A 27,886-nucleotide genomic window follows, 5' to 3' on the forward strand; every position below is an offset into this window, starting at 1 on the left:
GGAAATGTTTCCGTCCCTCTCATAATGTAAGTATTTAGGGTTTCTCAGATTGGCTCTGTGTCCTGGCCTAACTGGAAGAATGTTACTTTCCCCCCAGAAACTTTCCCCCCTACAAACTCGTTTCCGCAGTTTGCAGGGTTACCAGCTGAGAGAGACTGAAGGACATTTCGGACTACACCGCCCATCTGCCCTAGTCGATGAGCAGGGGTGATGGGGGTTGCAGTCCTCAGCATCTGGAGGGCGCCAGGGTTGGGGGAAGAAGGCCGGCCACGCAGTGACGGCTGCGAACCCACCCGTTACGCGGGAGTACCCCGGCGAGCGCGGCGAGGGGCTTCCTTCCGACGAGACCCGCGGCACATCCGCCTTCCCCGGGTCGCGCAGTCCCCGTACGCGCATTACCCGGCGGCAGCGGCCCGGGGAACGCGCCGAGCAGGGCGCTTCCTTCCGAGTAAGCCCTGCCTCGGAGCGCCGCCCGCCCAGGCGTCGGCAGCGGCCCGGCCCGCCCCGCCCGCGGGGCGAGGAAGGCGGGTCCGCGCCGCCGGAGAGGGGCCTGTCCCGCCTCCCTCGCCTCGCCGCGGCGCGAAGAGCGGAAGCTCCCCAGCCGGAGCGGCGGCCGGAGAGGTGCCGCGTCGGGGGCGCCGTGCGCGCAGGGACGGGACGGGAAGGGCGCCCGGCGCGGAGCCCCCGGGCAGCGCTGCGGGGCGCGGGGCCCGGCTTCCGCCTCCGGCGTCCCGCAGCCTCGCGAGGCCCCGATCCGCGCCCTGCTCCGGCCCGCGATGGGGGAGCAGGAGGAGGACGCGCCGGCGACGGACTTCCAGCGCCACTGGCGGCGCGAGTTCCCCGGAGACGCGCCGCCGCCGCCGCTGCGCCTGGGCTCGGTGGGCGCCATGGAGGAGGAGCTGGGCCGGGGCCGGCGGGCGCTGCAGCGGCTCCAGCGGGCCCTGGCCGAGGAGAAGTTCAAAGTGGCCTACCTGGAGGCGGCGCTGGAGCGGCGGCGAGCGGGACGGGGACGGGGCGGGGGCGGGGGCGGGGGCGGGCAGCCGCCCAGCCCCGGGGCGCGCGCGGAGGCGCCGAGGGCCCCCGCCCCCGCCCCGGCGGCCTCGCGCCTCGCGCCCCGCGGCCCTGCGGGGGGCTTCCGGCTCCCGCCCGCCGCCGCCCGGCCGCCGCCGCCCCCTCGCCGCTGGAGGCGCCCCCGGGCCCCCCGAGACCTCCCCGACGGCTGGGGGTCTCCCGAGCGCCGGCGGCCGGCGTCTCCCGGCTGCAACAGCGACCCCGAGGGAGGAGAAGGAAGCGGCGACTGGAGTTGCGACAGCTCCGACCGCGAGGATGCCTCGTCAGTAGGTAGGTGCCGGGGCAGAAGGAGGCGGGGGCTCCGCGCTCCCACTTCACGCCCGTTCCCGAACGCTGCACGCAGCGCGAGAGAGAAATAGCTCGGCGCTTGTCTTTTTGTCGGCAGCGCTCCGTGGTAGACTGTGCCTACAGGTGGAGGCTCCATTAAGCCATTGTTAAAGTAAATTTAGCGTGCAATCCTAGGCGTGTTTTAACAGAAATATGTCCTACAACTCCCGTGGTAGGAATTGTAGGACTTTTTCTGCCTAAACATGCATTGGATTGCGCTTTGGAAGTATTTTTTTAAACCCCATTCCTCAACTGAGCACCTTAGAATCACTCAGCAAAACAAGGCAGTCCTCGCCCCGCAGGGCTTACAGTCTAGAAAGGCATGACACACAAAAGTAGAAAAGTAGACTTCTTGCATAGGAATGCATCCTTAAAAAGTTGAGTGAGCGGCTGTCACCATATCTCATGCTGGTGAGTTATGCCTCATATTTTCACTACTCGTGACTGGCAAGCTGTCTCCATGATCTCAGGCTGGGGAGGGTTTTTCCTATCCCCTGTGTTCCCTGTGGCTTTTTCCTCCCCGGAACCTCTAGTTTTTGTAGTGGGGGGCAGGGGATGGAATGTTTCCTTCTATCCTGATCTTCCTGCCAATCATTTTATTTATTACATTTCTGCACCGCCCAATAGCCAAAACTCTCTGTGTGGTTCACAACAATTAAAACCATAAAATACAGCCTAAGATACAGTGTACAAGTTTAAAACTACAAGATAAAATAAAAATAAAAACCAAAATGAAACCTGACAGCAATGCAGAGATTTAAAACACATCTTGCAGACAGGGCTGGCGGGCCCTGCTGTTGGTGGCCTGAGGCAACTGCCTCAGGCCGCAGAGTTTTGGTATCGGGCTAAAGGCCTGTCTAGCCCGTCTCTTCACACAGTGGCCAGCCAGCAGGCTGTGGGAAGCCCACAAGAAGGACGTGAGTGTGAAAACACCCTCCCGCCCATGTTCCCCAGCAAGTGGTGTACACTGCCTCTGATTCTGGAGGTAGAATATAGCCATCAGGACCAGTAGCCCTTGGTAGCCTTCTCCTCCAGGAATTTGTCTAATCCCCCTTTAAAGCCATCCAAGCTGGTGGCCCTCACTGCGTCTTGTGGTGGCAAGTTCCGTATTTCACCTCTCTGCTGTGGGAAGAAGCCCTTCCTTTTCTCTGTCCTGAATCTCCCACCATTCAGTTTCATGGGAGGACCCTGTTCAGTTCTAGTACTGAGAGAGGGAGAAAAACGTCTCCCTCTCCACTTTCTCCACACCAGGCATCATTTTGTCCACCTCTATCCTGTCTCCCCTCACTCACCTTTTCTCCAGGCTCAACAGCCCCAGATGCTGTCACCTCTCCCCGTAGGGGAGTTCCTCCAGCCCCTTGATCATTTGGGTTCCCCTTCTCTGCCCCTTTCCCAACTCGACATCATCCTCGCTGTTGTTCCTCTTGCAAGGAACCCCGGGCAGCTTCCATGGTGGTTCTCCTCCTCCTCTCCATTTTATCCTCACAACAACCCTGTGAGGTAGGTTAGGCTGAGAGTCAGGGACTGGCCCGAAATCGCCCAGTGAGTGCCATGGCCGAAATGGGGCCTTGAACCCGGATCTCCTGAGTCCCAGTCCGGCGCTCTAACCACTACACCACCCTGGCTGTGTTAGCGCTTGCAGCTGGTTCTTCATTCATGATGATTGCACTTTTACTGCTGGGCAGGGGGAGTGGTGCGAGTGAGATATTCTGTCTCAGGTGCCAGAATGGTCTTGGATACTAAGGGGGCTGCTTCTGCTTGTATGTCCTGGAGCCTGAAGTTAAGGTGGTGGGAATAGTTTCCTTTGATCTAAACTCCACATAATTCTACAAATCCCTGTCAGGTCTCCCTTTCCTATCTCCCTCTCCTATCTGTCTTTCCTTATGGCAGGCTCCCCCAACCTGGTGCCATCCTGGCAACTCCCATCATGTAGTCCAACACGTCTGGGCAGCGCCTGGTTAGGGCTGGCCTGCTTATAGCCAGAGGTTATATTTGCAGGTGAGACCCCCCCCCATACCTTTGTCCTGATTAAATGCCGACCTACAAATAGCTGATTGCTGTTTTAACTTTGAAGCCCACCTTGTGGTTCTCGAGACATTTTGGCCTACAACTCCCATCATCCTCCACCACGGGCTATGCTGGCTAGGGCTGACGGGCCCTGTATTTCTGTATTTGTGATATTGATATACCCCTAAATATAATAAAATCCCTAAGCGGTTCACATATACATATTAAAATCATGTTTAAAATACAGTATTAAAAACACAACATTAAAAAATTCCAGTTACAGTACAAGCAATACAGGAGTAAAAGCAGCAGCATGATTCATTTAATTCCGGCCCAAGGAGAGCCTGGCAGCCTGGGACATGCAGTGGACCGCGAGTCTCTGAGTGCTGCTGTAATCCCAGAGGCTTGGAGGAGGGTTAACGCCCCTCTGCACATGCTCGGAGGCACCTTCAGCTCCTGTTACTTGAGACATTTCCCGTATGTGGCATGGGGCAGTGGAGACAGGCTTTGATGCCCTGGCAAGCCGCGGCTTTGGATGGAGCCGTGATCCGGCTGGGCACTTTTGGCGTGAGGTGCACGTGGCCCAGAGAGAGAGAGGGTTCACCTCCAGGGGCTAAAGGGAGCCCGATAACACCATGTGCTATTGGGGTCTCTTTCGTTGGTTGGGCCCTGTCGGCTGCCTAAGCGCAGCTTCATCTGTGTTCCCTGCGGAGGCTTTGAGGCTGCTGGAGCCCGAGATTTCCTTTGAGCAATGGGCGCAGCTCCAGGCCGGAGCATCAAGGTTTAGCCTTTGAATCGGCGATGCTGGGCTGTGCGGAGAGGTTTGCGTCTTCCTTGGTTGCCAAGGGGGGAACGTTCCCCAAGAAACTGGCCTCTCTTCTTCCAAGGGCAGCCTCCTGCAGAGGAATTCTCCACCACCTTATTAAGACTTCCCCCTTTTGGTCCTGCAGTTGTTTGGCTAATATAGCGTCCCCCTGCTTTTAAGGTTCGTCTGTCTGCTGTGACCGTCTCCAGATTTGTGTTTTTTCTTAACAATTCCGTGCTGGTTTTGGTGATGGTTTTCCCCACACCGCCTCCACAACAGTGGGATTTTGTTGTTGTTGCACTGCATTTCGTCGTCATCATCATCTTTATTCAGTATGGTTATTAGAAAGGCTGCTTTGTTGATTAAAAAACCCCAAAGCAATGCACTGTCCTACTAAAGAGATGCAAGCTGGTAAATTCCTGTGGATATTTTACCTCAGGATAGACTCCGCCAAAGTTTAGGGGTATGCGGAAGATGCGTTCGATTCACGGGTGCGTGTTTGTCCCTTGAGGACTTTGCAGCATTAAGAGGCAGTGTGTCCGTTTGTGTGAACGTCGTGCCAATAGAACTTGGCTATTGCCTTGTCAAAGTAGCCCACTCGGGTATTCAGTGGCCAGTTCCCATGCTGACACATGCGTGCACGTGGCTGGATTTCTCTGCTCTCATTGTCCAGCAGCTGAAAGTCTGAGTGACGGGAAATCCTGTCTGTAATGTTTGCAGCGGTCCATTCACACATGCAAGCGACGGATATCAAGCCACCGAAAAAGACACATGTGACCTGCAAATGCAGGGTTGGGAAAACGTTTCCACCTAAGTTTCTCCTAGAGGTTTTTTATTTGTGTGTAGGGCAGGAGGTCGGATGCTTCTGCCCTTGGCCCGGGAGACTATGTTAGATCAGGGATGACCAAGTCAGTTCCATCTTGGAAGCCATAGGGACTAGCAAATTAACTCAGTTCTCAGGATGCCTCTTGACCAGTGTTTGCGCTTCTGCGGGAGTCTAGGACACTGTGGCTTGCGATCGTGTTGGGCAACTTGTCAGCCAACATTTCTGGAGGGCCACAACCCTGGTCATCCCATAACATGGTCTGTGGTCCGCCAGGCTGATGGGACCTCAAGGCCAAAACAGCAGGAAGGCCACGAATGGCTCGCCACCCCCAATCCCAGAAGAACTCCATTTAAACTGAATGGATGGGAGACGCCTTCCCCAGGGATCTGCGGATAACGGCTTCTTTATGGACCAGTCATGTTTACCCAAAGGTCTCTTTTGCGTTGCCAAATTCCTGATGATGGTGCCAGTTGTGTGTTTGAGGAGGGAGGTTCATGCAGAAGCTTTTGACCTGTGTCTTAAATCTTTATGCTTCCACATGACTCCCTCCCTCTCTGTCTCCATTTCCTTCCCTCTCGCTTTCTCCTTTTAATTAGTTAAAAGCACTCTTGGCAGGGCTGTTTCCTGCTGTAATTCAAAACCGGGATCTGCTGAAGTTTCTTCTGGGTTTGGCATCCTGTAAAATCTCCCGGGAGACCTGCTCAGCAGTCTCTTGTGCTTTCGTGAGAGGGGGCGTGGGTGTGCGCTCCAAGGCACCTGCTGTGCTCTGCGCAGTGACCTGTTCCCAGGTCCTGTGGCTGTGCCCCACTGCTCATACAGCTGTGCCTCCTTTCGTTTTGGGGTCAGCAGCAGAGGGGCTGATCAGCGCGACTCCAAGGGCCAAGTGGACAGCACTTTAAAATAATTTTGGACTTTACAGATTAGAACCGGCGCTTTGGGTGGGGTTCCAGAAACAGTGCGGATCAAATAATAACAGACCAGCATGCTCCAAACAATGTTCCTCTTCTGCCTCCCGTGGGCAGCAGTCTGGCTGCAGCATTGTGGACCAGCTGGAATTCCTGAACAGTCTTCAAAGGCAGCCCCAGATAGATGGGGGTGCAGTAGTCCAGCCTGGATGTGATGCCAAGGGTTGTGCGACCGTGGCCAGATCTGCCAGACCCTCCCAAACTGCTCTGTGGGGGCAGGTAAGAATGACTGGACCAAGATCGCCCAGTGAGCTTTGTGTCTTGAGTCAGGATTTGAACCCAGGCCTCCCCTGTTTTATGCAAAGAGGCGTCAGAGCCTACTTCCTGCTCCAGCTGGGCACAGGAGGACTAAATGGCTGCATATCCTATTCAGTAGCCTTATCCACATCTGGTGCTGTCAGGATGTGTTACTCCTGCCATTCCCAGATGTAGTCCAACACATCTGGAGACTATGAGAAAACGGGAAGGCATCCAAAATGGATCCAGAAAGAAAGAACTGGTCCCAAGATGCTGGAAAACTAGTTTATTCTTTAAGAAGCCCGGTGCGTTTTGACCTAATATTACTTGGGGTCTTCCTCAGGGGCTTTAAAGAAAGACAAAACGTTTGTTTAATGCGTCGTCGTCTCCTCCTCCTGTTATTACATTTTTGTCTTGCCTTTTTCCCTCTTGCAGGGAGTCCAAGGTGGCTTACTTAGTCCTCCTCCACCTCTCCCTTTTATCCTCACAACAACCCTGTGAGGTAGGTCAGGCTTAGAGGCAGTGACTGGCCCAAAAGCACCCAGTGAGCTTCATGGCTGAGTGGCGACTTGAACCTGGATCTCCCAAGCCCCACCACACCCTAGAGAAAACTACAGGAGTGCAATAAAATAATACACGCAGCAAGAATTGCTTATGTTTACTTTCAGTTCTTACAAAGGGTGTTGCGCTGACTCATACATTTGAAGGGAGGCAAATAAAATCATAGGTGAAGGCAATGCATTAAATTCCTTTCCGTAGGTTTTAAGAATCTGCTACACAGGTGTTAATCCTAACTCAAGAGTAAGGTCAGGCTGTTCGAGGGCATTTCAGCCACCGGCGTTTGTTGCAAAGAGTTGCATATTCAGAGCCATGTGTAGCCAAAACAACATCACCGTGCATGGGCAGGTGGCTTTGGCAGGCTTGGGAGAACCCGAGGTTTGCGGACGTACCCGAAAAACCTTGAGGGGGAAAAACTCACCCTTAATTGGGAGAAATAAATCCCTCAAAAAGCCCAGTGGCTGTGGGATACTGACCGACTGTTCCGGGGGCGGGGGGTGGAGACTGGAATGGAATATTGTGGAAGGGGGCATGGCTGGCTGGAGGCCTGAACAAGAGCACTCCACTCTGCGAAGTTTTGTTTTTATTATTTATTGTTTGTGTGTATTTTTCTGGGAGTCATGCAAAGCAGCTTACAAAATAAAATTCAAATCACAGAACAAGACAATCAGTAAAATGGCAAGTAAAAACAATGCCATTTTCTAAAAACAGATTGATTGATATCCCGCCTTTCCTACAAAGAGTACAAAGCAATGTATGCACGGTCTCCCCCCCCCCACACACACACAATTTTATCCTCACAATAACCGTGTGGTGTAGGCCGGGCTGAGAGAGAGTGACTGGCCCAAGTCAGCTTTATGGCTGAACAGGATTTGAACCTGGGTCCTCCCAGTCTTAGACATCCATCCTGATTGCCCCACCACACAGGCACAGGTAACTTAAAGATGGCAGATATAAAGCCCATAAAAGCAGCAGCTGGGGGAATGCTGGGAGTTGTGGGACTTTTTCTGTCTGAACACCCATAGGATTATAGGACTTTTCCCCATCTAAACTTGCAAAGGATTGTAGGACTTCTGTTCTGTCTAAACATGCATAGGATTGCACCTTAAGCTAATTAGTCTACTAATCAACCAATTGATCCTATGTACATCTGCTCATATAAGCCCCACTGAATTGAAGTGCATATAACTTTTTTGTTTTGTTGGTGGTGGCGTTGACGTTTATTGTTTTGTTAGATGGACACACCCTCTTACCCCAGCCCCATTTTCCAACCACAGATTGCTTGGTTTCCAGGGGGTTTCTGCAGTTTCCCCCCATTCTGAAAGGTTGAAATGCCTCCCCTAAGGCTTAGTGAAGCCTTAGGGCAGGAAGAGCTTGAATCCAAAATAGGCTGGTATCTTTGGCCCCGCCTCTTCCGCCTTCAGCTCCGCCCACCACTGAACCCCCCCCTCGCCCCCGAAGTTTCCCCGAAATGGAATTTGGCCCTCAGGCTGAAAGAGGTTCAACATGCCTGGCATATAGGAGTGCAGCCCCGAAAAAAGGGGAGAACGGCCCTGATCATGAACAGAGGGCATCTGTTTCTATGTATAAGAAACTAGCAGACATGCCAATTGTGACATGCATGTGCATGTGTGCGTGCGTGTGCGTGTGTAGGAAGCACTTGCATCTTGTGGGATTGGAGACATGTTGAACACCCACAGTGCCCCCTGGTGGTAAAGGCCGAGGTACCCAATGTTGGGGTGGGTTAGCATGTTTTGCCTTCACCACAATGCTACCAGCAGTGTTTTGTCTACAGCAGGGAGGGGGGCAACTTGTGTCTCTTCAGATGTGGATGACTGCAATTCCCATCAGCCCTGATGGTCAGGGACGACGGGAGTGGCAGCCCAACAACATATGAAAGGCCACCCACCTCTGGTCTACAGGCTCACCTGGTGTGTGCTAGATGAGAGGCATGGGTACAGGGCCTTCTCGGTGATGGTGCCAAAGTAGTCTAGAAATCCCCCCAAGCTCCTTCTCTTGTTTTTTTTAAGCGTCTTTTAAAAACCTTCTCATTTGAGCCAGCTTGGAATGTCCCATTCTAAAGCTGCTGCTTTTATGGGCTTTATATCTGGGAGTTGTAGGACTTTTTTTCTGCCTAAAACTCTGCTGGGAGTTGTAGGACTTTTTTTCTGCCTAGACATGCATAGGATTACGCCTGTAACGCTGGACTGATTAATTTGCGGCGGTCCAAGACTTTGAGGGCTGACCCACTCAGGCATAGCGCGATCGAATGAGTCAATGTATATTTGTTAAACAGGCCACGGATTTCGGTTGGAAATGGAGCCCACCGCGGTCGGTTTGAAAAGAACGGCAGAGGTGGTCCGTGGGCGGGTGGCAAATTTCATCTCCCCCAGCACAGGAGGCAGGCAAGGAAATGGTGGGCTGATAGCTTTGGAGATTTCGCCCTGCCAGGAAAGCCGCAGCGGCCATTTCCTGAGCCAATGCTGCTATTTATTCCCCAGAATCTGAACTTCTTATTGTCATCAGCATGTGATTTTTGACCCTGCAGAAATGGACTTGGGGTGTGTGTGTCTTGGATCGGGCCAAAGATGCTAGGGGTCAGTGACATGGGCTTCCCTGTTCACGGGCTTCCCAGAGACATTTAGCTGACCACTGTCAGTGGCAGGAAACTGGGCCAGGCCACCTATTTATTTATTCCTTACATTTCTGTCCTGCTCAGTGGCCGAAGCTTTGTGGGCGTTTCACGTCAATTAAAACCAGAAGTACAGCATAAAAACAATATAAAATATAAAAGCATTAAAACTCAAGTATAAAAGTGCAACCAGCATAAAACCTAGCAGCAACGCAGATATTTACAGTAACAAATTTAAAACAGCAAAACTAAAAGACTAGACTGTTAAAATGCTAAAATTCCTGGGAAAATAAGAAGGTCTTCACCGGGCACCGTAAAGAGTACATCATAGGTGCCAGATAAACCTCTCTAGGGAGCTCACTCCACAGCTGGGGGGCCACAGCAGAAAAGGCCCTCTTCCTGGTAGCCACCTGCCTCACTTCCTTTGGCAGGGGCTCCTGGAGAAGGAGCCCCGGAGATGATTTTACGGTCTGGGAATGTACATAGGGGAGGAGGCAACCCGTTAGGTAACCTGGCCACAAGCTCTTTAAGGATTTGAATGTTAGTACCGGCACTTTGAATCGGGCCCGGAAATGGACTGGCAGCCAGTGCAGCTGGAAAGGTACTACCCTAATAGGATCACGTTTTAGTCTGACGCAGGACGGCCGTTCTTTATTTATATTCTTCGGTCTTCAGCCAGTACATTTATTTCACCACATTGGGGTACATTGCTACGGTTTGCAGGGGGTGGAGAGTGGTGGGGGGAAAGATTGCTGTCCATGGCAAAAGTTGGTCGAACCAAACCTTGTACATGTTTAATAAAAGCCGCAAATGTGCTTGTTCCCCATCTATCATGCAGTCTGCCAGCCACCTCCACAACCATGCTGACTTTCCACCATTGCGAAGCCTTTCATGTGATGGGAGTTTTAGTCAGGTTGACAGGTTGGGAAAGACGGTGTAAGTCTAGACTGTGGAGGGAAACAAGGCTGTGGTTTAGACAATGCAACAGCATAAGTGTGTGCGTGCATGCGCGTTTTAAAAAAGGCACCCCCTGCAAGAAGAAAGCTAGCACATCAGGGAAGAGCAGGCTGAACAAACACCTTTTAAAAAAAAAACTTGCTGGGAGTCTTTTACATAGGGGAGTGTTCAAAACTGACTTTGGTCTGAAGTGGTACAGTTTGTTCTGCCATTTCAGGGCTCTACCACCCCATTCTGCTGCAGAGCAAGTCTATGTAACTTCAATAATAAGTGTTAATACTTAAAAAAAAAACATACGAAGTCCTTGCCGATTGCTTGCATTTGTGGTTGTTGGGCAGAAGGGAGGGATCAGGTTTCTTCGTTATTGTGCAGTGGGTGTCAGAATATTGCTGATACGTTGAGACTGTACTGGAACGATCCTATGCATGTTTAGAGAGGAAAAAGTCCTACAGCTCCCAACATTCCCCAGCCAGCTATGACTGGCTGGGGAATGCTGGGAGCTCTAAGGCTTTTTCCTCTCTAAACATGCATAGGATTGTGCCCTAAACCTCTTGGGGCAGAGACCCGTGATGTGCTTGTAGATGCAAAGGCCTCAGGAACAAAGCACACAGAAAAAGTGGAGGCAAACCCAGAAAAATAATCCAGAAGTTTTTTCCAGGTACTTCTGGAAAATTTGGAAGAAAATGATTCTCCTCTGAATTTTGCATCCACTCCCCGTTCCCCGTTCCCCCCAAGCCTTCAGATCTCCAGATGTGTGTACATTACCCTCGTAAAGAGTTGCGGACCCTGATGCCCCTGTATGAAGTACAGTGTTCTTCTTTATTTCCCCAATGATCGTCTTAATTTTTTAAAAAAATAATCAAATTGAAAATTCAGTAAAGGGGCTGTCCCACGCCCTGAACCACTTCCCCGCGTGCAGCAGTCGCCTTTTAGACCAGTCCAGGGCTGTTCCTCAAAGCTGGAAGGGAACCTGTTTCTTGCTCCCCCTCCCAGCATTGGAGGGTTTGTGCTGGCAGGGTTGTTTGTTCGTGGAGGCACGTCCCACTGGAGCGTGATTTACTCGGTGTTTTCCTCTGGGGCCACCTTTTCTGTGGATCTCTGGCAACGTTGCCCTGGGGCCAGCTGGCCTCACGTTTTCTGCCAAAGCAAACAGCCACTGTATCTCGTGTGTGTACCTGTGTGTTGCGGAGCTGGTTCCATAGGGAAAAAGAGTTGTTAGTTGGCAGAAGCCATCTGGGCTTGCCTCCAGGGCAACGGGCCAGCAGCCGGTCCCTCTGGATAAATACGGGCCTTGGGTTTGTAGCCAAAGTGAGCCCTACTTGGAGTAGACCCACTGAAATGAATGGGTTCAACTTAGTTCAACTAAGCCTGGATACAGCCACTTTTTTCTACCCCAGTGTGGGCTGGGTAACTCAGAACGCGAGCCCCATCGTGCCGGCTGCTTAAAGGATTTTAGGTAACCTAGATTGCGTTGCTCTCAGCAGTGGAGTTAGTTTGACTTGATGGTGTGGGATGTCGGAACATTTGCAATCCAAGTTCTGTGACGGGAGGGAAAGTTGTCAGTTCGGTTTGGGGTGAAAGAACTGATGCATGGCCTAGGAGGCCAGTATTGCTGGGGCACTTCCCTACAGCTTTGGGGCTTTTTAGTTTAGGGTGAGCAAAAAGGGGAACAAAATTGAGATTTCTAAAATGACGCACAGTGAGGGGTCAGTGGAGTGAGAAGCATTTTTTCTTCCTCTCTCCGTAACGCTAGAAAATCCAGGGTTTCGTCATCTAGTGAAACTGATTTAGGACCAACATAGAAGGACTGCTTCACGCCATGTGTAGAATTAAGGTGGCTTTAAAAGGGGATTAGACCAGTTAATTAGACCAAGAGGAGGAGAGTTCTATCATTGGCACCTAGTCATGCTAGCTGTGTAGAACCTCCAGGATCAAGGGTAGCCTATCTCTGAATAATACTAGCTGAGTAGCAACAGAGGGACAGCAGACAAATTAACCCTCCCTCAAGGGAGATTGATTGGCAGGCCAAAGTATGTACTCTTGCAGAGATGTGATGGGCAAACTCCCCTGTGGTTGTCGCGTTTGGGACTCCTGTTTAAATTAATTTTCTTGTGGCACATAATTTGGGACTTACTGTTAGTGGTGATTAGGAACAACCTGGCTCTTTTTATGTCTTGCTGGGTTAACTTCTCTGTGTGTGTGTGTGTGGGTTTTTTTTTTGTAATTCCAGGATATGTAATGTTTTCCATGCACCAGGGATGCAAATGAATTCCAGACTTGGGCTGCAAACTCTCTTTTTAGCTCTTGATCTCTTTAGCTCTTCCTGGTACATAGAAGCATCTTCTCCATGTGGACGGCACGTAGCAATTGCACAAAGAAAAAGTGCACCTTTCAGGAAACCATGGTCTTCTAACATGCCTCCGACAGATGTCCCTGTGGTTTTGTAGCCCCAACACTGCTCGAGAGGAAGCGAGAATGTGTGCTGGTAGCAAAACCTAATGGGAGCTGTTACATGCTCAGCAGTCTGAGAAAAATAATGCAGTTTTATGCTGTGGGAATGAGCTGGATTCTGCAGTTGGTATGTGTCATGCAAAATTGAACAAATTTGCCGCCTCCTCCTCCTCCTCGCACAATTCATTCTGTATTTTAGCCCATCGCACATAATTTATTCTGGTCTTCCTAACTGTGGGGACAGCCGGGCAAGGAGAAGAAGTATGCTAAACACTGAAAGCCACATTCCCCATCTGCGATACAACGTTGTTCAGCCAACCTTTCAGTAAGTGTCTTGGGCATATCTCCTCCTCCTGCATGAGGACTAGGAATTTGCTTTTTGTTTCTTGGAAAATGAAAGGGGAGATTTTCTTCTGCCCCCTCCCCCGCGGAATCATGAAGCATAATTTCATATTTTAGCTGCCTTGAGCGCTGTCTGGTGGAAAGGCACAATTCAAATTTGCTTATGTAAATAAAGTGAATAAGTAAAGTAACCTCTCCCTTCATTGCTTCCCCCCACCCCAAATGCTGACCACATGACAGGTCATGTCACCTTACTGCTTCAGTTGGCTTTAGCTCGCTGCTGAGACAACATTCTCCTATTGTCCTGGCAGGAGAGAGCTCCAGCCAGCAAGACCCACTTGGAGCTATCCAATGCGGTACTCTCACCACAACATTCGTGGAGGCTGCACTCGGGATTATCCTAGCCAACGGCATTCTCTTTGTTTTAGGAACATGGGCAGCTGTGTTACATCTGGTCAGAGGCTTTGCCTGGCTCTTCAGGGTCATGGGCAGATAGAAGAGTTCTTCTCCATGCAAAGCAGGGGCTCTACCACTGACCTACAGTCCCTTCCTGGTTGTTTTTGAAGCTTCCAGAGGGGTGGGGACCTTTGGGCTCTTCACTCTGGGAAGTGTGGGATACGGATAATTTGAAATGTCGGTGACGGCACTGGTCTTGGAATCAGCACACCGGTGCTTTTCTTTGGTCCAGTCGAGCTGATAACTCCACCATCCCCAACTTGGCTCGCTCCAGATGTCTAGGACTGCAAGTCCCATCATGCCCAATGGCCCTGCTGGCTAGGCATAATGGGAATTGCAGTCCAACACCCCTGGCGGGCACTAGGTTGAGAGTGGCTGCTGTAGCTTGAGATAGTGCAAGCTTTCAGGTTCCACCAAACTCTTTGTCGGGGTTACAAAACCAACAGATGCGCCGTGGAGCGCATGCAGAGCCTTCCTGTGCCGTTTGTGCGTTCCTTCGGGGCATTGAGCCAGCTTGCTTCTGCAAGGGGAGAGGCAATAGGTGGAGTGGCGACACCTTCAAAATTGGCTCAGAGCCAGGTTTAAGGGTTCAACCTTGGGGCAGGGGAACCCTTTTGTCGGCTGTGTGACAGTCGGAGCGTCAACTGGTGAAGCGCCCTCCATCAGCTACAGCTTCCGTCCGCCTCTCTAAAGCATTGCGTCAATCCCTCTGGACCACAAGGTGGCGCTCAGGAACGCGCTAACTGTGCTTGGTTGGAGGCGGTGGGCCGGTGAGAGTAGCAAAGGCGAAGCGTTTCCCCCGAACCTGCCCCTTGGCAGACGGGCAGCCTCGGTTTCGGGATCGCCTTCGTCCCGTCATTATTTGCTGTGGGGTCTGAGAACTTGTGGTATGAGGGGAGGAGGGGGGAGGATGGATGCTTTCTCCGTGCATTTCCTCCATTATTGTTATTGTTGGGGCTAGAGGGTTAGTTTTCCCATCGATTAGATGTCTTTCTGTGGCACAGGGACGTTTGCTGAGTTTGAACACCTTCCTCTCTGCTGTTGCCGCAGCAAGCAAAGCTTCATGTCAGGTCCCGGAGCCAGTCTCCGAAAGCTGCCGCACACGGCGGAAGTAAGAGTGGCCGGCCTCTGAGCATGCACAGAGGGCATTTTGCAGAATAATTGGCAGCGTGATTAGGACCCTGAGCAGAAGTCGGAGCGGGGCTTGAAACAAGTTACGGTCGGCGCTTGAGGGCTGCTTGTCCTCTGAAGAGCCCGACACGGCTCATCGCGCAGAGTGGCTGGGTGACCAGTCAGATGGGCGATTAATAAATTTAATAAATAAATAAATAAATAAATAAATAAATAAATAAATCTACCCAAGGCTGGTCTGCTCTGGTTCTCCAAGTTCGAATCGGGAACGTTTTGCATGCAAAGCTGGTGCTGTCCTGCTGAGATACGACCTCTCTCGGTTACCTCAGCCCTTTCTGACACCCGGGACTAGAAGCCAGGACCCCCTACGTCCAGTGTCGGCACGCTGCCGCTGAGCAAGGTGGCGGTAGGATGGCCTAGCTCAGGAGTGTCGTTGGACTCCCAACTCCCATCAGTCCCAGCCAGCATGGTCAAGTATGATGGGAGTTGTAGTCCAACAACAGCTGGAGGGGAACAGCCTTCTCCATCTCCCTGTCACTCATGTACTAGGACGGAGCGCTGAACCTTGAAACCAGCAACACCCCACCCCAGAAAGTCTCACCTCCGTGCCAGTGGGTGTAGTGGTTAGATGGCAGGGCTGTGTCCCACGGATGAGGCGCTGCCTGTTCTACTCCCAAGGAAGCAGCCATGCCTTGTCCTCATTGGAGTGTTCTGCTCCACACTGGAAAGTCTGAGGCCTGGGGGTCGTGACAGTTCCGCTGGAGCGGTGAACGGTGGAATTTGAGCAAGTTCTGGAGTTTCACGTGATTTTCTGTCGGGTAGAAGACCCTGATGCTGGGAAAGACTGAAGGCAAAAGGAGAAGGGGACGGCAGAGGATGAGATGGCTAGATAGCATCACGGATGCAATGAATATGAACTTGAGCACGCTCCGGCAGAGAGCGCAGGACAGGAAGGCCTGGTGTGCTATGGTCCATGGGGTCACGAAGAGTCGGACACGACTGAACGACTGAACAACAACAACAACAACAACAGAAGGGTCTTGGGCAGAACGAGGCCTCCCCTATCCCCAGCAACTGGGCCCTTTTCGCTGGAGTCAGGGGCTGAGCCTAGGACCTTCCGTGAGCAAAGCAGGGGTCTCTCTCCTACTGAGCTAGGATGTGCTCTTCAAGGGGTGGTGGTGTGTTTTAATGGTCCTGCATTCAGCTCCAACTTGCTGAGCATTTTGTGAGCAATTCAGGAGTGCAGGTACAGATGGCAACCAGCCCTCCTTGGATTGCCTCTTGAAGGCAAGGGGGGGGGGTTCTAGTGCCTTTCCACATGCAGTCACTGCTAATTGTGGCATATTCTCTCCCCCCTCCCTGTTTCCCCCACCTTATGCTTGTGACTCATCGCCACCCCTCCCTGGTGACTCACTCGGCAGTCGGGTGGGAGCACGAGGGAGCGTGCGGGGAGGCTGCCAGCAGGAATGCGAGGTGCCGATGGTGCTTTGGGGGGGGGGAGGCTCCCTGGGGCGACTGCACCCGCCAGCCAACAAGTTGGCACATCCCGGTCTTTTGCCAATCTCCAACAAATACCTGGCTTTATCGTTCCACGTTTCTAGATGTGGTTTCCCTCCCTCTGGCCCTGTTCCCTCAGCTCATCCATTAGGGCACTGTTGGCTTGATCCGTCACTCCAGCATAATAATAACAACCCCATAACTGGGTTCATCGTATCCAAGGGGATGGCTGGAGTGAGAGAGCATCCAACAACCTGTGCAGCATCGGGGCTTTGGGACACCCAACCCTTTTCAGCAAGTGACTGGGCGGGTTTGAATGCCCCGGAAGGGATGGGAGTTGTAGTCTGATGCTCTGGAGGTTGGAGGGCAGCTTCCTTGGAATGTCTTGTTCTGGAGGCTCGGATTGGAGGGTGTTGCCCTGTGGTGCACCCCTGTTGCCCTGGAGCTCCGTACCAGGCAGCAGGGCAGGAGTCAAGGCCAGCAGGCCAGACACCACCAAGCACGCAGGAGAGCTCCAACTGAGTGACTTGCTCCAACCAGGTCTGAGACCAAACAGTAGCCTTTTATGCTACAGTCCCGGACTCCACCCGTTCCTGCAGGGTGGAAGCCTTGAAGGGATGGGCCTCTGGCCTGTAGCCTAGCACTCCCCCGCCTCCACGAGGTCACGCCTAGCATGCTGCCAGCCTGGGCACACGGGCTCCCTGGAATGTGGGGCTCATGTAGAAGAGGGTGCTGGTCCGGTGCTGGGGCTAAGCTCGCGGGTCTCTGGTGGCTCTGCAGTGGTGCTCAAACCTGGAGTTTCCCTTGTTGGCCACACTAGGTCTTCGGCCTCAGAATCCAGGCCATGGCTGAGCTTCTGGGTCATGCCACCGGTTGCGACTTCATTTTGAAAGCAAACTTTACCTTCTTGGGAAGTTGCCTTTGGATGAGACCCTCCCCATCCATGGAGGACCCCCGCCCCCCAGACCAGGCCTCCCAGAGAGAACCTCCGAGGCCATGCCCGAGGACAATCTGCTCTGCTCCAGGGGGACCCCTCTCCAACTGTGAAACGCGACCCAAACTGAAACTCAGCCCCTATGGCAGAGCACTTGCTTGGCCGCATAAAAGAATCCCCTGCCAGGGTCCTGCTTGGCCGTAAGTATTGTCAGGATCCAGGCAACATTAGTACACCAGTGAAAGTTGGGTACACCAAAACCTGCAGTCGCTGAAACAACAGCTTTCAGCAACCTGCTCCTAGTCTAGCTGCCTTGTGGAGAGCGCCTCTCTCACTCAGGGTTAGTTCCTCTGGACAGCTCCCTCCTGCCTTGTTTGGATGCCTGGAAGCCTGTGAACTTGTAGTTAAAGATCTGACGCGACACACATGCACTCTTCTCAGCCTCAGTTTCCTCTCTGTCGTATGGGGTGACAACACTGTCCCACCTCACAGGGCCGTTGTAATGATTTCTCAGCAAATGTGTGTGGAACGCTTTGGAACGTTGGGGGGGGGAGTGTCTGTATGGATTGGTGGGGACATGAGAGAGGGCCTTCTCGGTGGCCGCTCCCCAGCTCTGGAACTCCCCTCTGTGGGAGGCCAAGCTGGCCTCTTTGTTGTCCTTCCACTGGCAGGCAAAGGCGTTTTAATTCAGGCAGGCTAGGCCTTTGGGTGGGGGGACTTCTTGGTGCCTCACTGGCTCGGGGGCGGGGAGAGCCGTGCAAGAAAAATCGCGTTTCTTAGTCTGCTGGAATTGCACGAGACGTATTTATTTGCCGATACTGCTGAATTGCTTGCATTGATAGAAGTGTCTAAGCGACGCGCAAAACAATACAGTATAAGATCTTAGTGAAACGCCGAATATACTGTATGCAGAAGACCCAGCCACCTTCCTGGGAATGTTCGTTGGGGAAAAGTCTGCTTTCAGGAGGCCCCGAAAGCCCCGAAGGGTCAGTGCCTGCCTAATGTGTAGCGGCAGGGCGTCCCCGAGTGTGGGTGCTAAAACGGTAAAAGCCCTGTTCCAACTTGTGATGGACCAGACCTCTGAAATGTTGCCCACCATCAGGAGGGTATCTCCTGATGTGCAAGCAGCTGAGCAGGCTAGTAGGGGATCCGGCGATCTCTCAAGTGTGCCGGTCCAGCGTTGTTTCGGGTTTCTGCTGGCATGGGTAGCACTGCGTGGAGGGTGGGGGGCCACTGTGCCGGCACATGCCTCTGGGGTGAATGGGCTGACAGCGCTCCGTGAGGGCGGCCTCTCTGCCTGAACTCTTGGCTGGCGTGTTGACATATTGGGGTTGATGGCTGCTGTTGTTTTCTGTGTTTCCTCGGGCTAAATGTGGAATGGGGAAGGGGTAGGATGGACAGGAGAGGGAGGGGGAGGGATGCTTAACTCCTCCTTTCCCCGGGTGCCTGATCTGCTGTCCACCCTGGCTAAGCCTGGGATATGGCTGTGCATGGGATACGGCTGTGCATGGGATACGGGAGGCTGCCTTCTGCCACGTCAGAGTGTGTGCCCATCCCTGCAACCTTTCTCCTTTTTTTTTTTTTAATTAACTAGAGGTGCTTCCAGGGCTCAAACCTTCTGCACACAGAGCATGCACTCTACCACTGAGCTTCGCCTAAAAGTAAAGCAAGTTTCCGGTCCTCATGTTTCTGAATGAGTAGGGACACCAGAAGCCGCCTTACAGAGTCAGACAATTGGTCATTGTAGCTCAGGCTTGTCTACACCAGGGGTGCAGGATCTTAGAGCTGGGCGGCCACTCCCTCCCCTCTCCAGCCACTGGTTGTTTGGAGGTTTCTTGGCTTTTGTGTAGCTTTTTCCCCCCACTCTAAAACAATGAAATGCTTCTCCTACGGCTGGAACAGCGTTCAACTGAACTATGCTGGTATTTTTAGTACTTGAGGCTTCCTTTGCCTTTGGCCTGGCCCGCCACTGGAGTGCAGCCCCCGAGACCTTCTCTGGAATGGAATTCAGTCCTTGGGCTGAAAGTGGTTCTGCACCCCTGCTCAGCACCGACTGCCAGCGGCTCTCCAGGGTTTCAGGCAGAGATGCCAGGGATTGAACCCGGGACTTTCTGCATGCAAAGTGGGGGCTCCGCCACTGAGCTGTGGTCCCTTTCCCCAGTGAAAGAACCACTGATGGCTTAAAGGGTATCCTCAAGAGCGGAGGCAGAATCCAAATCTGGTACTTTGGGAAGGGGTTGCAGAGTGACGACTTTGAGTGTTCACTCAAAGAGTCAAGCCCTTTGAAGACATGGTTCCATGTGGGGTTCTGTTCAAGCTCCATGTGCTTTGGGGACAAGGAGATCTCTGCCTCTTCCCTTCGTTAGTGCGCACCCTAGGATCCTGGAAAGGGCATGGATGGGGCTTACACCAGGGGTGCAAAACCTCTTTCATCTGGAGAGGTGGGTTCCATTTTGGAGAAGCTCTCAGGGGCCGCATTCCAATGGTGTGTGGGGCCAAAGGCAAACGGGGCAATGGAAACTTGGATTTCCACTGGAAATCCACTTTTGACTTTGGTTCCTGCATTGAATAGGGAGCTGGACTCAATGGTCTTATAGGCCCCTTCCAACCCTACTATTCCATGATTCTATGAAAAATACCCCCATTACCTGCATATTGTACCTTAAAGCCCTACCTGCCGGTAAATAAGCCTTAGGGGAGGCATTTCAACCTTCTAGGACTGGGGAAAAACGCACAAAAGCCAGGAAACTACCAATCAGTGGCCAGAGGGAAGGGGTGGGGCCAGAGGGAAGGGGGTGGGGGCAGAGGAAAGGGGGTGGGGGCAGAGGAAAGGGGGTGGGGGCAGAGGAAAGGGGGTGGGGCCTTCTGGGAAACCCAAGAGAGCCGTGCCTGAAATCCTGCACCCTTGTTGTATAGCTTATGGCAGTGAGAAATGCATCCCTTCCTGCCATCTACCCCATTTGTATTACCTTGTTGATGGTTTAAAGTCGTTTTGGTATCCAGGCGTCGGTGTGTGCATGCTGTCTGTTTCTGTGCCTGTGTGTGAATGGTTTTTATGCGATGTACGTTTAAGGTTTTTAATCTCTGGAAGCCGCCCAGAGAGCTTCAGCTGATTGGCGGTATAGAAAAGTAAGGCATGAAATGAAGATGCCTGGCCTGGCAAGAAGCCCTTGGAGCCGGGGTGCAGAGGGGCTCGCAGCGAGCTGGACCGGGGGGTACCTGGACAGATGCCCCCTCCGGAGTTGCTGCCCACAGCGCAGCCCCCGTGTTCAGGGAGCAGGGGCCTCGCTCTGAGCAGCCGGTGTGGGCGCCAAGCCAGTCTGATTTGCAGGGCCTCTGTCTGGAAGGAGACTGCTGGATGTCCCAGTGGGGTCCCTCTCGGGGGCTCCCACACCAACCCCCATTAGCCATGTGGACGGAGGAGATCAGGTGCGCTTGGGTGCCGCACCGAGGTGCCCCGGCCGTTTCGATGTCTCCTCGCAGGCAGTGGGCGGGCTCTCGATTGGGGGCCCTCTGGGCTTGCGAACGGTGGCGTGGCCCCAAGAAACCGGGTGCCCCAACTCTCCCCCAACCCTGGCAGTTGGCTCCTCACCCTTTTTGGACACCCATATGCGCTTTTTTTTTGGAAATGACCCCTCGCGTGGTTAATGGAGAAAGCCCCCCCCTGCATCGCTTTTGGGCAGTGCGCTTGCGAACACAGGGGGGGCTCCTGCCAACTGGGAGGTGTATATATATAAAAAGAAAGCCTGGCCAAGATGAGGCCACCTCTGGGGTGGCCGGCAGTGCCCCCCCTGTGGGAGCACACTGAGCATCTGTGCGTGTGCCTCTCTCTCTCCCCCTCTGTCTTTTCCCCAGACACCTGCCGCAGGGCACCGAAGGCTGTTCTCAGCCCCCTCTGCGCATGAACAGGGGGCCGTTCCTGTGGCTCCGTCTCTGTCGCGGAGGCGGGGATGTGTTCTGTGTGTGTGTCTGTGTGGTGGGGGAGGATTCGTGTTCCACCATTGGTGGGCCGCAGCTCATGCTTCCGCGAGTGCCCTGTGGAAGTAAGTTTCCTTTCTCCCACCCCCCACCCCTCACTGCATACAGCCACACACGCACGCCCTGGCAGGCTGGGCTGGCGTGCATCACCGGCACATCTGGCGTCGTGAGCACCCAGCCGGGGGGGGGGAACATCTCCTCCCTCTCCTCCCCCTCCTCCTTCTCCTCCCGCCTCTCTCCGTCTCCTTTCCTCCTCCTCTGCTACCTGTGCTCCCTCAGCTGCTGGTGTGTTCGTTATTGCCATTATTGCCATTATTATCCTGTGCCCAGCTTCCGAATTTGCCTCCTCTTTCTTCGGTTCCTACCCTCTGTCCATTCCCCCGCCCTTTCCTCCCTTTCAATCCCTCTGCTGCCGCCTTTGTTTTGAGATGTTCCGCGGCTGGAAGATCTGACAGCGGGTGGCCGCGTCTTTGGGAGGATGGAGCCGCTAAGCCAGCACGGCCTGGCTCGCCTTTCCTGGATCGACACCCTCTATAGCAGTATGTGCTTCCTCCTGGATCTGGGGGGGGGCTTGGGGGTGCAGTGGGGAGATCGAGGGAGGGAATGTGGGGTCTGTTTGCCCACCCAGTCGTCGCCCTTCCAAGGCAATGCCAGCCTCTCCATCTGCATGCCTGAACAGCAGTTGGCCTTGGGGTTCCCCCGGTTCTCTTCTCCGGGTGCAAAGCCATTGCCTCCCCCCCTGTCATTTTCTGATGTATGTATTTATTTCAGCTCACGCCGGGGAAAGTGTAGGGTGCTGTGACCCCCTCGATCTCCCTTTCGGGGGCAGGTTATGTAAACCTGGCGAGGTTTGGATGTAGCAGCAACCGGGGTGTGTGTGTGTGTGTGTGTGTGTGACCAAGGAGGGTGCATATGGGGGGGGATCATCCCCTGAGAAAGAACCACCCCCCACTCAAATCACACTGAGCTTTGCTCTCAGTTGAAAACCCCTTGAAATCTTACTGTGTGTGACTGCCTGAAATACTGTTTCGATTATTTATGTGCTTATTTATTTATTTTGCACGGGCACTTGACACCGTTTGGAACCTGGTTTGAGATGTGCAACCCTTTTGCCACTACCTCAACTTCCTTGGGGACAAGTTCGCTCACACTGTGATGTAAAGGGAAGTCAGGAAGGGGGGCAGTCTCGCGCCGTACAGCAGGCAGGTGTGAGCTGCTTACACAACCAGGCTGAGCCCACCCCCCCCCACCCCGCAATACTTCCTCCAAGCTCCATCCACCCTCTTCCATCTCCCTCCTTGCTTTCTGGGGTTCCCGCCTTGGAGGCTCTCACCCCCCACAATGCATTTGTTCCTGGAACCCCTCTTCCAACGCCCCCCCGCCCATGCATTCGTGAGGGTCTGTGCTTCCTTGCCACTGCACAGGGTTGCAAAAGGCCAGCCCTGGCAGAGAAGTCACACGGGTGGGAAGAGGAGGTGTCTTTGACCGCCCTGGATTTAATGCTGAGCCTTTGGACTGCTCCTTCTTCTGATCATTTGCATCATCATAATTATAATTATTATTATTGTTATTATTAATGGCAGATTCCGAGTGTGCAAAATTTCACGGATGCTCTCTCTTTAATACTTGCACAACCAACCTGTAAAGCAGGTCAGATCAACTTTCCATTACCTGATGCCCTCCACATGTCTGGGACTACAGTTCCCATTGTCTCTAGCTGGCATGGCCAATGGCTGGGTCTGTGTGATGGGAGTTGGAGACCAGCAATGGCCATGCTGGCTGGGGGTTGATGGGACTTGTAGTCCAACATACCACATTGGTTAGAGCGTTGGACTGAAACTGGAGAGTTCCAGGTTGAAATCCCTGCTCATCTGTTAAGCTTGCTGGGTGCCAGTGGGGCCGTCTTTCGGCCTAGTCCTACCCCACAGGGGGGGTTGTGGAGATAAAATGAGGCAGGAGAGAAGACAACATCTCCCACGCTGAGTTCCTTCAGTGAAAGAGTGGAGTAAAAATAAATAAAATCCTGTGCTGTTTATACTGTATGTAGTGCCTCTGAGTGTATGTAGAGTGCTCAAGCAGCCACAAATGCTTGGGGCTAATGCACAAGGATTTCCGGCTGCACATCGTGCCATGGCTTTTTGCTAAACTGGACGGGAACCCCCTTCCTTTCATTCCCTTCCCAGTACAGGTTTGCTGGTTAGGAATAAGGGTTTAACGCAAATAAAAATATCTGGACTGTTGGTCCCCCTGGTGGCTCCAGCGAAGGATGATGTCCAAGCATGCGAAACTCACATCTGTGAAGATTCCATCAGACATTTTGAGCTGGTTTTGCCTGGTGCATTCTTGTGCATGGAAGCATTGGGCGTAGCAAGGCCCCATTACTTTGAAGGCGCTAAGGAAGGGCGCACGCTGTTTTTCCTAATTAAACAGCGCACATTAAAAAAAATAGGTTGCTCTTCGATGCTCCTGTGCTATTAAGTAATTATTTTTTTATTTCATGCATGCTTCATAGTGCTTGTGGGTTGCAGCCGAAAGTTGTAACCAATTTAATCCCTTAGAACAGCCTCCCTCAACCTGGCCCCTTCTGGCGGTGTGGGACTACAAATCCCAGCATCTCCCAGCCAGCCATGATGGGAGTTGTAGTCCAACACATTGAAGTGCAGTGGTCATGACAGCCAGGAGATTATGGGAGCTGTAATCCGGCACATTGGGAAGGAACCAGGTTGCAGAAGGCTGCCTTTGAATCATAGAGTTGGAAAAGTCTTGAGAGGTCATCTAGTCTCACCCCTGCCTTCTACGATGTAGGATGTAGCTACAGTATCTCTGACAGACAGCTGTCAAACCTCTGCTTAAATACCTCCCATGAAGGAGCCCCCACAACTTTAATTCCCTCCAGCCCTGTGAACCAGAACAGGACCAGTTCTGATGCTATGCTGACACGGTTTCCAAACCTTTTATTTGGCTTGATCTGGAGCAGCAGAACCAGAATGGAACACCAGCTTCCCCACCCCCATGTAGTACTTTGACTCTCTGGTTTGCCGGTTTGGGAGGGGGTTGCAGATAACCCCCTTGACTACCATGTGTACTTTAGGATCTTGTCCTGAATTACACCTGGAATTGTTAATTCCACTCCAGAACTTAATTCCTACCCACCCCCAAATTAGTTTGATATGGTGGACAGACTGGGATGTAAGGGGAGGGGGCTATTTTAACTGTTCATGTGTGCGTGCGTGCAAAGAATCGGTTCATTTTAGGGCTCAAAGGCAATGCATGTTTGTAGTTGTAGTAATAATGAGCAAGAGAGGCCCTCCTCATTTGCCCACCCATGAGAGCAGTCTGGCGTCCACACGAGAAAGGGTCTTTTCTGCAGTGGCCCCACACCTCTGGAATAAGTTGCCATTGGGGTTCCGCCAGGCCCTGTCATTGCAGGCTTTTAAGAAGGCCCTGAAAATGTACCATTTTACATTGGCCTTCCCCTGATTTGTTCATGTTTGTTGCTGGTTTTACTGCTGGTTTTGCTGTTTTTATTGTATTTTTATTGCTTTTTAAAACCATATCAGTTTTTATTATGGATTTTATTATTGTACGCTACCTTGGGAGGGCTCATGCCCCAAAAGGCGGTCAAGAAATATTTTTTAATAATAAGCCATAACAAAACCAGAAGGAACATCCAGAGTTGAGCCACAAATTTAGCTCTCCATTTCCTGACCCCCAGCGTTAATAAGGAAACATGCAAGGCAGCGTCATTTTCATTATCAGTCCACAAAAACACCCCCCCACACACACACAAATTCACTAGGTGTAAACTCACTGAGCCTTAAGTTCACTGTGCACTGACAAATATTTTTTCATGAGAATCCTTATAAAAATGAGGACATCAGGCAACGTACAAGACAATATTCTCAGTAATGGTTTCACAAAACACCCAAGAATGTTTTTCCAGTGGAAATGTCTTATGTCCTTGTGAGAAAGTGAGAGGGCATAAGGTTAAATCGTAATTTTGTAAAGCATTCCTACTTCAGTGGAGCTAAAGTAATAGGATCCCCATAACGGGCTTTCTGCTGATGGGGTGTGTGTGTGTGTGTGCGTGTGTGTGTGTGAGTGATATAAATAAATAAATAAATAAATAAATGATTCCTCCCACCCTTTAGGGCAAGGGTGGGTAGTTTGCGGCCATCCCGATGTTTTGTCCTGCAGCTCCCATGATCCGTCACCATCTGCTTGGGCCCAATGGGAATTTATTTTTTATTTTTATTATTGCATTTATATCTCGCCTTTATTCCTCTTGCAAGGAACCCAAGGTGGCTTACATTAACCTCCTCCTCTCCATTTTATCCTCACAACAACAACCCTGTGAGGTAGGTTGGGCTGAGAGTGTGTGGCTGGCCCAAAGTCACCCAGTGAGCTTCCATGGCTGAGTGGGGACTAGAACCCGGATCTCCCGGCTCCCAGTCCAACACTCTTGCCACTATACCACACTGGCCCTGTGGTGTAGTGGCAAGAGTGCCATTCAATGCACAATGCCATTCCAAGACACGTTGGGAAGGGTTTGTCCTCATGAAGAGCTGTAATGCTTTAAAAAGTGTTTTACAAATGCTAAGCGGTGGTGATGAAAATGATGGTAACCCATGTGAGATGCCCCTTTGCCTTTGGCGTTGAACTTCTCTCTAAAGTGAAAAGTTTATTTGAACAGGTTTTTTTTTTAAATCCTATATGCCAAGGTGGCAGAAAAATCAAACAAATCCCCAGCTTCTAAAATCCTATATTCCCAACGTATAAAAATAGCAGCTGTTAAAAGCTCAGCAAAAAATCTCAGCCGCATTTTAGACTCTTAGCAATACTTGCATAACAAATGGCTCTCGGTTTTTGGGGGGGGGGTTAAAGGAAAGGGGGCACTTTCAGTCAAAAGGTGTTGTGTAGCTCTTCTGTTTTATCCTCTTGAATAGATTTTCCGTGGCCAAGAGAAAAAATGGAAGAATTGGTGTTGAGAAAACATGGGCAGGAGGGAAATGTTTGCAAATGGAAGCCTTTGTCGTCTGGAAACACCCCCCCCCCCCATCCCATGAACGAGGCAGCGCAATTGCATGATAAAAGCCTCATTTGAAAGCATCCTAAATTAGGCTGGAATTATTATTGTGATGTGACAGATGTGGGACTGGGGAGGAGAGAGAAAATTGGCAGAGGCAAGATTTGAACCCGGGTCTTTTGCGGCTCATGGTCTTATCCGCCGTGCTCTGCCAGCTGTTCGGTTGAAGAGCCTGGCCCCAATCCAATGGCATTTCGTTGTGACAAAGGCCCTGCTGAAATCAATGGAGCAAGTTGGTTGCAAATGACTGATGTCCCATTGCTTAAAATGTGACATAGGGCCCTATGCATGTTTAGACAGAAAAAAGCCCTACAACTCCCAGCATCCCCAGCTAGCAGTGCTGGGTGGGGAATGCTGGGAGTTGTAGGACTTTTTTCTGTCTAAACATGCATAGGATAGTAGGACTTTTTCTGTCTTAACTTGCATAGGATTGTAGGATGTTTTCTGTCTAAATATGCATAGGATTGTTCCTTTAGTCACTTGTGGTCAGCTTTAGCCACTGTCATCTTTAGGAAGCAAGGCAGTAGAGAAATAGCAAAGCGGAATTTTTTGGGTGGCGTTGCTACGAGGAGGATCAGAAGGTTGCATGGCCATCTGAGGAAGAAACCCTTTAGCGGTAAACTCTCTCGATACAGACCAGTATATCGGCACCCCACCCCCTGTGATGTAGGACAGGCTGCAAGATACCTTCTGTCTATTTCCCTCAGAGGTAGCCTGTCGCTCCCCCACACATATCAATAACTTATTGAATATTAATATTTAATAACTCATAACCTTAATGAATATTAATATCTTATGGGGAGGGAGAAATGTTCCCCCTGGGCCCTCCAGAGGGTGGAAGAATTTTGCCTTGACTCTTTGCCAACCACCCGAAAGACACAAGAAAAGATGTCATAATACAGGTATTTCTATGGGGGCTGAGCAGCTCTCAGAGAGAGAGAGACGATTCAAACAGACCGATCAATAGCCTGGGAGGACCTGATAATGTGTCTTCGAGGTGATTTCCATAATTAGTATAATGCTGAGAAAGCTTGAAAGGGGTATACAATGCAGATTTGGGCGTCTATTGCAGTCTAGCCTTGGTCTTTATTGAGAGGCCTTTCTACGAAGAAAGTGGCGGCGGGGCTGTGGAGAGGTTGGATTCATTACACCTCTCTTTTGTGATCATGAGGACCAGAAACCTAACTCTTAAAAAAAAGAAGATATAAGCAGGTGAGATCCCCAGGAATGCAACGGGGTGATGGGAAACCAAAATCTATGACTTGGGCCCACACAGTAATCTGCGGCCAATAGAATAAACATGCATACACATATGTGAACATATGTGCATTGACGTGACCACATGGCAGAGGGAGAGATTTCTTCTTAAACAAGAAGAGCCAAGATGAATTTTGCTCCCAGAAATCTGCTGATGCTGAATATTCCCCCAAAGGTATTTGCGATGACTTGGGTGAATATTCAGCAATGATTGGTTCTACTTAGCTGCTGAAAATGGGATGTTATTGGACAGCATGCCAGCTGGGGGATGCTGGGAGTTGTAGTCCCAGAGACAGGGAAAACACCAGGTTTGAGAGGGCTGGCTGAGTGAAACTTTTAGTTGCTGCAAAAGTACCACAGGTCTTTTGC

General features: G+C 51.8%; 1 protein-coding gene across 2 annotated transcripts in view; it reads left to right on the plus strand.

Annotated features, from left to right (window-relative positions):
- The first annotated feature begins 470 nt into the window (after positions 1 to 470).
- ABR (ABR activator of RhoGEF and GTPase) overlaps positions 471 to 27,886 on the plus strand; it is a 112,306-nt gene continuing 84,890 nt past the window's right edge. The window contains exon 1 of one of the 2 annotated variants that reach the window (XM_084823178.1): positions 471 to 1,341. In XM_084823178.1, the coding sequence (XP_084679304.1) occupies positions 777 to 1,341 (565 nt within the window). In that variant the 5' untranslated portion in view covers positions 471 to 776. The remainder of the gene's footprint in view (positions 1,342 to 27,886) is intronic. The other variant, XM_084823177.1, reaches the window with a different exon arrangement.

The sequence above is a fragment of the Heloderma suspectum genome, chromosome 16, assembly GCF_057233095.1.
Source record: "Heloderma suspectum isolate Gila_16-S chromosome 16, 16-S_ref, whole genome shotgun sequence".
NCBI classification, from domain to species: domain Eukaryota; kingdom Metazoa; phylum Chordata; class Lepidosauria; order Squamata; family Helodermatidae; genus Heloderma; species Heloderma suspectum.